At 37.0% G+C, this 12,506-nt stretch overlaps 1 protein-coding gene across 3 annotated transcripts in view; it reads left to right on the top strand.

Annotated features, from left to right (window-relative positions):
• MYRIP (myosin VIIA and Rab interacting protein) overlaps nucleotides 1–12,506 on the top strand; it is a 403,539-nt gene that overhangs the window by 326,353 nt on the left and 64,680 nt on the right. For all 3 annotated transcript variants that reach the window (XM_074272194.1, XM_074272195.1, XM_074272193.1), the window contains exon 4: nucleotides 5,777–5,913. In XM_074272194.1, coding sequence (XP_074128295.1) covers nucleotides 5,777–5,913 — 137 coding nt within the window. The remainder of the gene's footprint in view (nucleotides 1–5,776; nucleotides 5,914–12,506) is intronic.

Genomic DNA, 12,506 nt, shown 5'->3' with positions numbered 1-12,506 from the left:
ATCTTCTTATTTTTCTTGGGTGGTTTTTAGTTTTAGTTTTTTGTTTTTTTCCTCAATGTCTTTCACTTGATTTTTAAATTATTTTTTGAGTTCTTCTATAATTTCTCTCTTTGGAGTAAAAGAAGCTTTTTTTCTGAAGATGAACCCCAGTCTTCCCTATTCCCATAGTAAGCTTCTATGGTTGGGAATTTTTTTCTTTGCTGGTTCTTTTTTTTTTTTTTTTAATGAGAATCATTAGTGTAAGCACCTTTAATCATGAAGCGGGGGTGGTGCCTCTAGCTTAACTTCAGGTTTCCTCTCTGATCTGGAACCCCAAATCAAGAGCCCCCCTCTCCTGCAAATGCCCCACAGCTAGCAGCATCCCTGCTCCACTGCCTCTGCATTCACAGGTGCTGGTTCCTTCTTACTCAGGACTGAGTACAGCTCATCTCTGCAAGACAGTTGAGTCTGGTGTTCCTAATCAGCCGAGGCTCCCTCAGTCTCCCCAAGTCTCCCCGACTCAAACCCTGACTCCTCATGCTATCCTGGAGATGAAGGTTTCTGTGGTTTGGGCTGAGGCTCCAATCAAACCCAGCTTTCCCCAAGAACCCACTTGGTGGAGCTAGCCTGGAGGTGTTTGCATTTCAAACTTGATAATCTTCAGCCTAGGGGCTTTCTTTGGGTATTCTTGGGTTGTATCTGGAAGACCCCTGTCCTATCCCAAGTCTTCCTGATTTTTCACCAGTTTATGTTCACCTTGAGGTGCAAATTTCTTCTATTTGTGGAAGGAATTTCGAGAGCTTGAAACTTACTCACTTACTCTGTCATCTTCCCAGAATCCTCTCCAGGATTGAGTCTTGACTCATGCATGAATTAGATTTAAGTGAGGCAGTCACACGTAGTTGTCAGCCCCATTCAGTCATTATAGTCCAGTGGCAAGATGAAAGTCAAGATGACTGTCATGGGCTTAAGATGCAGTTGATGATCAACTATGATGTCTAACTGAGCTCTAAGCACTCTACAGCATCTCCTTCAGCTGCCTTCATTGTCTTTGGAATAAACTATTCTCATCTGCCCATTCTACTGGGGAAGTCTTCACATGCTTGGGTAGACATCTTTCCAATTCATGGTGGGTTCAGGGCCCTTTGATTACCCCCTACCTCATTTTGCCTGTCTACTGAGATGGCTTACCAGGGTGTGGCCACTAGATGCTCCAGCTTCTTGGAGCCATGGGTGAAAGCCAAGTGCCAAGAAAACACCAAAGGTAGATGAGCAGTCCTGAAAAGGGCTCAACAAGCCCTCACACCAAATACTCTAGACACCCACAAATGAATTTCTATGTGTTCTGATTTAGAATATTGGTTCTTTAAGAAGAGGAGATATTGTTTCCTTCTCATTTGTATGTAGTGCCTGGCACTTAATAAATGTTTATTCATTGATTGATTGAGTAAGCCCAGAGTCAGAAGACTTGGAATGAATTCTTTTTCTCTGTCTCTCTCTCTGATTCTGTCTTTCTGTTTCTGTCTGTGTCTCTGTTTCTTTTTCTCTGTCTCTCTGTGTTTCTTTCTCTGTCTGTATCGCTCTCTCTTTCTCTCTCATTTTCTCTCTTTTTTCTTCTCTCCCATTCCCCATTTTCTCCCTCCTCATGTAGATGTCATGGAATATGTATAGCATTATAAAATTGTGACAAATATGAAGAATGCAAAGCCTTTGTACAAGGCTGAGGTATCAGAATAGCTCTTAATGAAAAAACTACCTTTTATAATATATGGGGTCCAATAGGTGTGGACTTCCTTTTATCCAGAACATTCTCCTCAAACTGATAAGATGCATTACTCTGATAATAAGTATTTGGGAGAGAATGTCATTTCACGGGGGGGGGCGGGGCTCTGCTATTTTATTATCTGAAGTTCAAGATAGTCTCTTAGACAAGGCCCTGTTTGAAAGAGAAGCCAACATAAAAAGATTGTGAAATGCGCTAAAAAAAAAAAAAAAAAAGGAGCCTCATTTTAGGGTTATTAGGATTTGGCATCAGAAGAGAATCCTGAGCAGCCTGAAGTGTTTGCGTGGTTTCCATTGCCCCAAATTTCCAAACAAAATGTTAATCACAATTCCATCCTTCCTAAAACAGACAAAATTGGCCAGGCAGCCATAGAATGGGAAGTAATTTCCTAGGAATGATGGACTTATATGCTTCTCTTCACCCTGTTCCATTCTGACTGAGTCCATAATATTCTTGAGGATAAGCATTTTATAGGATTCCATTTAATAATTCATGAGCCATTTCAGAAAATCATCTCCTCCCCAGAAATGTGTGTGTATTTACCTCTCACGTTTTTTTCATCTTTCCTCAAAAACTCCATGTGATCCTCTCTATAACTGTGATGAGCCTCACAGCAACATCTCCTTGACATATTCCAAGGAGATCTATGTTTTTTCAGGGAGACATTTATTTACCCAACAAATCAAGCCCCATCTAGCCCAGGACATTAGTTTATTTTCCTTCATAATTGCCACAAAAAATAAGTCCAACAGGATTCAGAAGATACCAAAATAAAGATTTAAATTAATATTACAGAAGTCCTGGGTTCAAATCTCTATCCTACTCCTAAGTAACTGTGACTTTAGGCAAATAATTTACTCCTTCTGCACTTCTGTTTCTTTCTCCATAAAATGAGTAGATTGGTTAATTTACTCCTAAATTCTATACTAATTCAAAATCATATTAATCATGATCTTGCTAGATTGTTGTCTTCAGCATCTGTACCCTGAGATTCTTTACAATTCAACCTAATGTTGTGTCCAACTTTTCAACTTGGAAGTTTTTAGCAAAGTTACTGGAATGGTTTGGCATTTCTTTCTCTTACTCATTTTTACATATGAGGAAACTGAGGCAATCAGGGTTATGTGACTTGCCCAGAGATGCACTTCCAAGAAGTGTCTGAGGTCAGATTTGAAGTCAAGAAGATGAGTCTTCCTAACTCCAGGTCCAGTGCTGTATGCAATATGGTACCACCCAGTTGGCCCTATAGTATATGAAAGTCTTGATATTTCCAATATCCTTGTGCAAGGTCACCTGCCTCGTTTCCCCTTCCAGAGTCCATGTAAAAGGTCTTTAATAGGTCTCAGTTTGACTGAAGCTACATCCATTCAGCAATTAAAGCTGCATTTGAAGTAAAAAATGGCCTACCAGAAATCACAAGGAATGGTGAGTTGGCCCACCAAGCAGCCAATTGACTTGCCCATTTCAAAAGCAAAGATGATAGTGATTGTATTACTCTGCCCAGAATAAAAGGTGTCAAGGGGGAGGAGTCCGAAGTCAAAATGAGATTCCACAAAGGATCCACTCCATAATGAATTCTGATTTATGAGCAAATAAGATACTATGATCATTTCTAAATACTGCACTAGCTTCTGGTTTGTTCCAATACAGGCCTTAAATACATTCACAGAACAGAGCATTCATTCACTGATTTTAATAGAAAATAGCTCCCTCAAATGCAGTGGTTTTTGAGTGACAAGCTTTTAAAACTCTTCACATGCAAGCTTAGAACTTGTCAGAAATGTTTAGTGAATTGCTGGGCCATGCTTAGGCTAGAATGCAATCCTTTGGGGGATGGCTGTCAACTTCATATAGTTGTAAACTGAGATGCTTTGGTTCTTGTCAAACAGGGTATGTGAGGAAAGCTGGAGACTGTGCTTTGACTAAGAGCTAATATAAAGAGAACATCTGAAAGTCTTTGGAAGGACTCACCATGTCATGGCATTCATACTACATTTCTGCTTTAATTCACATATTTATTTGAAAATTGGTATCTTCGAGTGAGCTCAACAATGCTTTAGTACCAATGTAAGAGGAATGAGTAGCAAATAAGTGTGCTGAAAGAGCCATCTGGATCCTCCCAGCACCTGGGAAAACTGCCCTTTGGGGAAGCTGGCTAATTTAGGGAGCCACAAAATACATATCCTACAAGGTGGAATACCTCATATCCTTCCAGATTCCTAATTGGAGATTATTCAATAAAGAGACAAAGAAAGACACCTTTCTTGATTCCCTCAGCTATTATATCTTATAGATAACTTGTAGATTTACATAGAGCCTACTCACATAAGAATGCAAGCTCTTTCAGGGCAGGGACTATTTTTGTCTTTCTCTATATCTTGAGCACTTGGCACAGTGTCTAGAAAATAATATAAGCCGATAAATTTTTGTTAAGCGACTGATTGACTAATGGAATGTTAGTTGAAATAAGCTTTAAAAGGGGAAGTCTAGTTGTAACAACTAGAATAGAAATACATGGTATAGTATACTGGCTCTAGAATCCCAAGTGTTGTGTTCAAAATTTGTCTATTTGAATTTGAATGAATGAGTTTAAAAAAAAATATATTAAGTCCTTACTGTGTCCCAAGCACTGCATTAAGTAGTAGAGATAAAAATAGGAGAGTATGGCAGTCCTTGCTCTCAAGAACCTTATATTTTTCCAAAAATATTGGAAGATGCCAGATGGAAAGGTCCCATAGTCCTTAGGTTACAAGAGGAAAGCAGATGGCAATGCATTTTTCAAAATGTCATTACACTGATAAAATTCTATTTGTTTTGGTGCTTGAGCCATTTGAAAGTGCCAAGGACTTTGGTGGTAAGAATTTTCTTGTTTGAGTCTTTGGTAGTTGAGGCTTGGAAAAGGTGACGGCTGCCACATTATCAGAAGGTACATGGCCACATCTCCAAAAGGATCTACCCCTAGACAATGTCTGCAGAGATTAGTGATCTAGGGGATGATGCTTTTCCTGGGGACCTTGAGTTAAGGGTCTTGGACTATGTCCACTTGGCAGGGGGGAAAATGGTGGTCAAGATCAAGGTGATGGTTTGCTGTATCTGACAGAAAGTAATTATTCTGATATTCAATGCCTTACACAATCTGATTTCATTCTACTTCGCCAGCCTTATTGTTTCCCTTTATACTATTCTAGGTTACAGTTAAAACTGGAATACTCAGCCTCGCCTTTTTCATCTTATCTTCCTCTGTCCATATCTAGCATATGAGGCTGGTTCTAAATGATTAGAATGGGTTCTTACCCACCAATGGTAAAGTCTATCCCTTCAAGAAATAATGACATGGTCTCCTCCCTAAAGACCTCTCAATCCCCCCAGTTGGAAGTGATTTTTCTCTTTCAGATTTCTCCTGATATTTTGGATTTTCCTTTGTTCTTTGGACATATTGCCTCTATGCTTGATATTCAGCATATTTCAGGTTCTTTCATTAGACTGTAAATTTTTTGAGAGCAGGAACTATTTCCTTTTTATGCTTAGCACAATACCTTGTCCATACATAGCACCTGCTTAATTCTTGATGCCGAATTAAATTATCTGATTAGGTTCTTAGATATAAAGTATAAGCTCCTGGAAGGCAGGAATAATTTTTAATTTGGTCTTTGAATCCTTAATACTTAACCAGTGGAGATGCTTAATAAATATCTACTAAATCATAGAGAGTATGTTGGATGGCCATGGGCAGTGCCTCATTTTAAACATAAAGAAATTGAGACCAAAGACCTTAATTAGAAAATAAATGGTGATGATTCTTTGTTCTTGAAGACAACCAATAATTTCACATGATGCTTGACTTGCCCATGAGTTAAAAGATGGCCTCAAATCCAGGTCTTCTAAGTCCTACCTACGGTAATCCCGTGGCATGTCTTTGTCAGTTATAAACTCCAATGATTACATTACTTAAGTGCAATTATTGAATATGTGCCATTTATTTCTAAATCTTGTTTTCTCCTCTGTTTCCTTTAGACTCCTAAGAACACAGTCCCTAGAATGGTACTACAATAATGTAAAAAGCCGCTTCAAACGTTTTGGCAGTGCTAAAGTCCTGAAGAACTTGTATAAAAAGCACAGACTGGAGAGTGGAGCTTGCTTCGATCTAATAGGTACTGGGCCCTGCTCCAGGGATGTTAATAGGCTATGAAGGGGAAATAACCTCAGATGAATGAGTTTAAGATAAAAGTGAGGAGAGCCTGGGGATGGGAATAGGTGGAAGCCATTATATGGGAACATTAGAAATACATTTGGACATCCCTGCTTGGATAAAAAGTTAAAAATGGAGAATTGGAGACAGGCAAGGGAAATGAACAGGAGTCCTCAATCTAGTTATAGCTGAAGTCTTTTCTAGTATTTCCTTTGGGAGCTTATTAAGCTTTAGAATCACAGAATCTTGGGATGCCCTTAGAAAAGGGACTTCAGAGGCCATTTAGACTAATCCAGAACTGTCAAAAAAAATACTTTCTATAATGTCACTGATGGCTGGTTGTATAGCGATCATTCAAAGTCCTCCAGTGATGAGAAATGGATTACCTCACAATGCTTTTGGACATTGTTAGGAAGTTTTTCCTTTTCTAAATCTTGTGTTCATTTGGTCTCGAGTCTATTTTCTGGGGCCAAGAGCAAGGTTAAGGGGCTTGCCCAGGGCCACAAAGCTAGTAGCTAGAGATTTGAACTCAGGATGTTGAGTCTTCCTGGACAGAAACTCTGTACCACTTGCCTTCCCCTGCCTGACATAAAATTTATACAGTGCTTTAAAATTTGCAATATGTTTTATATACATTTTCTAATTAGATTCTTGGAAAAAAAACACCTTAGGGATTAGTAAATTATTACCCCCATTTTACAGATGAGGAACAGAAGACAAGAGTGGTGAAGGGGCTTGTCTGGATTTGAACTCAGGTCTAGCACTCTATCCCTAGTGCCATGTAGGTTATGGAAACTAAGGGGAAACACATCAGAGCCGTGAGAACAGGAAAATGAACACAAAGAATGTTCATTCAGTCTTCAGCACTCTGCTGGCACATGGGAATAGTTTTGATTAGCAAATGTTGCTGAAGGAGAAATATCATCCATCTCATTTTCAGCCTTTTCACTGTCATCATCTCACATTGTTGGTGTTTCAACACTCCCTTCAGTTCTGTCTCATCTAAAAATAAGATACCCATTTAGGCAAGGGAGGAATAGGAAGGAACTTTTTAACTCATGTGGACTTCCAGAGTGGTTGTCACAAATATAGGCTCACAAGCTACTTGGAAATCTTCTACCCAAGAGAGAAAAGTATCTATGCTTTTTTATCCTCTTCCTTACTGATTTTCCTGAAATGTTCACTGGGAAGAGGAGCTAAGAAGAGAATAGGATCCTAGGCACAGGACTAGACACTTGAAGGGACCATCGCAGTTGATGTCCAAATGTCTGGTCCAAAGTCACCCGAGTTCATGTCCTCTCGGACTCCAAATCCAGTGTTCTTTCCACTGAGCCACATTGCCTCAGTCTTAAGTATTTTAGAGGGGAAGACCAGAGTTTGATTTCATTAGAACATCTCTACTTCAAATACAAATGCCCTTTAACTTAGAGACTTAGCAAGTTGCTCTGGGAACTAAGAAGTGAAAGGATTTTGCCCTGGTCAAATTTGGAGGGACTTGTACCTGACTCAAAGGCTGGCTTTCTACCCACATTGTGCCTCTAGGAACTGCCATGCCCTGTGAAAATGAATTCTATTTTTATTCCTATGATAGATGATAACTGTGGTATTTGTAATTTAGGTATTATTTAATTGTAAATAGGACTAGTAGGTGATGTGACCAGTTCTCCAAGCTATATATAGTCTCTTTGCTTTATGTTCTTCTATATACAAATATATATTTATATTATATTTATGTATATTTATACCTGTGTCTTATCACCCTTCCATTCTCTTTCCTCCATTTTCCTTCTCACTATGCCTTTCTTCATTATCTCCCTCTTTCTTCCCTTACTTTTTCCCCTCTCATTGTGCAAGGAGCAGAAGCTATAAAGAAGGCATTCTCTGTCATCAAGAAGTTTATATTCCATTCCAGAGAGAATGTTAAGATATTTAAGCCCAGTCACCTAATTTCAATTTGGTAAAATCTATTCTTATTTAGGACAAAGGGTTTAAATTCTTAGCTTTTTCCAATTCTGCTTCTTTGTGTCAATATGAATGCTTTAAGCAAATAAATAAGCCTAAACCAATAAGGCTTAATTCCTTACTGATTTTCCTGAAATGTGCCTTAAGAATCAGAGCTAAGAAGAAAATAAAACCATATACCTTTATGACTTAGAATATGAAGGGACTTTCAAGATTATCTAGGTGAAGTCTAGAGGTATTAAGTCTTTATAGTAATGCTATTGATAAAAGCTCCCAATTTAAAACTCAAGAATAATTTAAGAATAATCTGGTTCAGACAGATCTGCTATCTATTCCTTGTATTCAAACCAACCATTAAAATAAAATTTTGCTTGTGTGTCATGTCTATGCAGTTGTTATTCAGTCATTTGAATCATGTGCAACTCTTTGAGTCCCCATTTGGAATTTTCTTGGGAAGACACTAGAGTAGTTTGCCATTTCTTTTTCCAGCTCATTTTACAGGTTAGGAAACTGAGGCAAATAGAGTTAAGTGACTTGTCCAGGGTTACATAGCTAGTAAATGTCTAAGGTTGAATTAGCACTCAAACTTCCTGAGTCTAGGTCCACTGCATCACCTAGCTGTCTGCATCTATATAGATCCAATGGTAATTCAATGATTTCCTTAAATCAGTGCATAAAATGATTTTCTTTCTCAAAAGGAAATCAAAGCTACTATGATTCACTTGTCTCCTCTTTTTCTATATTTTCCCTTAGAGCCTCCAGACTGGATGTGTTGAGGTGGAGAGGAGAAATTCTTGACACTGCATATGGAATGTTTGGATTCTCTTAGTCTAGTAATGTGAAAAACAGGAGAAAGAGCTAGGGATGGCCTAGCATTGATCAGGGTGGAAGAAGTCAGTGCAAATTTGATGAGCCAAATCCAGTCGTATTACTATGGCACATATTGCTTTTGAAACTCAGTTGGCTTAGCTGGCTTGATGGGGAGTAACTACTGATTTTTATATAGAGAATCGTGTTTCTCATATTGTTTTCCAGAGAACTCTAGATTCTATGAAATTATCCATGAAAGGTTGTAAGAGAAGATAAGCACCCAATGTAATCCCCTCTGCTTTGTTCTCTTGTGTTCATTTTATGCAATGTTCTTATCAGGTTAACTGGATTCAAGTGAATTCAAAGAAACTGATGTAAGTTGATAACATTGCTGGAAAGCTGGCTTCTTATTGGGCTTGGGTCATAGAACTTGAAAGAACTCCAGAAGACTTCTTTTGCCTAGTGTGACATTCTCCTTTTATAGATGAGAAAACTGAAAAGGCAGAGAGAGTAGATGATATACCCAAGGTCACATAGGTCATGTCAGAGATGGGATTTTAGCCCAGGTCCTCTGATCCCAGAAATAGTGCTCTTCATACTCTAGCAGGCTGAATTAGACCCAATTAGTGATCATGGCCCCTTAAAGAGGCCACCTAAGCACTTAACTATTGATGTGTATCAATAAAAAGTCTGAAAAACAATCAGCACAAATTTACAATCATAGATATTTTAATTTTACTGTATTTTTACTTTTATATTGCCCATTAATTTTTATATTATTTATTTTATTTATATGTTATCAAGCCCATGAAGGCTATTTGGATATCATGATATCTGAAAGAATAAGAAAGCAAAAATGTTCTTATTAAACTAAGATTCTGATGATAAAACAAGCATCTGTGCACCTAAATTATGAGCCAAATTCTGATTACAAAAGAAACACAACAGCAACAATAGTTATCTCCAGTTTGAATTGACTTTCAGTGATGCTGATATATTGTTATCAGATTTTAAGAATATCAAAACTAGAGAGGCATTTACAGATGAAACATAATTCACTTAAAAACACTCAAAGCTTCAAAGTGATAACATAATTATTAGAGACAATCCCCTCAAAATCCTTCTCTCTGTGTTAAGTTGAAAGAAAAATGAAAAGTATTGTGAAGGATTTTACAAATGAGCTGTTGTCTCCAACAGAACCCCTTCCCATCTCACTTATTATATAATCTCAACCTTCTAATTATTTGATTTTTGTAATGTTCAATGCAGAATAGAAATTTGAAGATATGAGTATTTTAGATCAACTATATGCTATTTGGCACAATTAATAAAAGATTTTATTTTAATCACTTTAAATTACGTTTATTGAAACACAAAGTTGTCTTTAAAGTAGAATTGTGCAGAATTCTCAGCAAAGCTTCCATCCTCATCCACCTCAGAACAATAAGAAATGAACTAATCAAATTAATTAAAATCACATAGCAAAAAGGAACTAAACCTGCCTTCACACAAGGAAAAGCATAGAATTAGCAGTAGAGATTTACATGAAAGGCTTGTTTTATATATATACACACCTTATGTTACCCAATCTGTCTTGATACCAAGACAACTCACTTTGACAGACCCAAATATCAACTTTTAGATATGGGGTAACTTTTATTCTGTCCCTTTTTGACAATGACCCAGTCTGACCTCCACTGTCACCCTTGATCAAGGAAAATAGATTAAATTCACTTAGACGAAGGATAGAGAAAATGTTCCATAAGGTTGAGAGGAAAACTCAGAAGTATAAAACTGTCCAGAGAAGGGATGGGGGGAAAGAGTCCCCAACACAAATAGAAGGTGATAGAATCATATACATCAGTCTCTTCTAGAGTTTCGACTAAGCAGATATCCAGGCAAAGTAATGCTACCCAGAACATGAGAGAAGCACAAGCAAAGTAAGTTAAGAGAGAAAGCTCAAGTATAAATCTAGCCTCAAAGCAGAAAAAAATAATTATCAAGCTAAAAAAGAAAAAATGAATAAATAATCTAGAAAGATCTCAACACAATTAATATTAAGAAAATTAAGAAAATTAACCCCCAAGATGCCTAATGGAAAATAAAGCAAGACCATATATCATGTTGGCTTTCCAGAAATAATATAAAATCGTAATCCTGGAAATGTTGAGAATAGTGAAAAGATGCAAAAATAATATCAAAAGAAAACTTTTGTATGGAAATTAGGGCAGAATTTTAACAGGAAATCATAAATGTTAAAGGAGGAATGCATAAAATAAAGAATTTAGAATGTAGGATATATAAACTCTCCAAAAAAGATGATGGAAGATTTAGAACTATAGTGAAATAGTAAAAGAGAAGAACATGACAGAATTAAATAAAAAGAGAATATATGACTTTTGTTGTATCCAAAACTTAATGATAAGATGTAAAAAGATAACTTGAAGATAATAGATTTCCCAGAAAAAAATGCATTGAAGAGGTCAAAATTCCATCAAGTAAAAAATGTTCAGGAAGTTTATTCTTAGATATTAGAAACTCAGGGCAAAGTACATATAGAGAAAATATATGGATCATCAAAAAAAGAGGAAACCCAAGTTTAAAGGACCAAGATATATATTCTTTTTACTTCAGAATTTCTGTGTCAAACAATAATTATTGCAGTCAAGAAAGAGACCTTTAACTATAAAAGAAAATCAATTTGAATAGCCCAGCAGTAGTCTTTGTCTATATAGACTAATGCACCCCTCAAAATAATATCTTTTAAAAATGAATCTAATCATTCATTTTGAAAGATAGACTTTCAACAAAATAGAGTAATTTCTAGGAAAGAAACCCCAAGGTGATCTGTATAATGACATACAGATATTTCACACAAGAGAAATACAATAAAAGTATGTATCTTTAATAAGAAAAGGTTATAAAACGAAATCAGTGCTCTTGTGCTTCACTTGCTGGATAAGAATATAGCAGAGGTTTTTTCCAACTTCTGATTATTAAAAGAATACAAAGAAAGAATGTCTATGAGCAAAGGCTCCAAGTAACTAATGATCTCTGGGTTTCAACAAAGTCAAGATCAGAGAAGGAGGAAGAATTTAAATAATATTCCGTGGATTAGAATCCACACTCTCCAATGATGAGAACCTTTAGTCTAGTGAAAGATTTTGCAAAGGAAAGTTACTCAGAGGAGAGGCAAGCGCTTGGGTTTCAGAAGAAGGCAAAAAGTGGTTTCTTGGCTCTTTAGAAGCTATAGAAAATAGGAAAAGAACATCTGAGGGAAGAGATGGCTGGCACAGAAAGTCAGGACTGAGGAGCAGGACTCAGGAGTTGTCCCAGAAAAGGAATTGAGGTGTGTTCCCTAAAAGGTGAAGTCTCATGATGGGTTTGGAGGATTTGAACACATCCCAAGATTGCCTTGACTACCTAAGGAACACAAGATCATAAGCTATGCATGAAGAGGGAATGTGACATCCCTTTCCCGAAGAGTTTAAAGGATCCAGGATGCCATGGTGAATGTAAAGGGACAGAGATATTTCTATAAATTACAGCACTTCCTGCATGATGTAAACCTTCTAGGTGAGACAAAAGGAAAATGGGAAGGCAAAAAGAGAAGATTGGATGATATTGAAAAATGTTTATATTCTTAAAGTAACCCCTGTGGAACATCCAAAAAAGGAAACCTAAGTTTAAAGAACCAAGATACAATCTTTTTACTTTAGAATTTCTGTCAAACAATAATTATGCAATCAAGAGAGAGACCTTTAACTATAAAAGAAAATCAAT

Source organism: Sminthopsis crassicaudata, chromosome 5 (assembly GCF_048593235.1).
Source record: "Sminthopsis crassicaudata isolate SCR6 chromosome 5, ASM4859323v1, whole genome shotgun sequence".
Classification (NCBI taxonomy): Eukaryota; Metazoa; Chordata; class Mammalia; order Dasyuromorphia; family Dasyuridae; genus Sminthopsis; species Sminthopsis crassicaudata.
The sequence above is the reverse complement of the archived record's forward strand: the minus strand, read 5'-3'. Positions and strand labels throughout refer to the sequence as shown.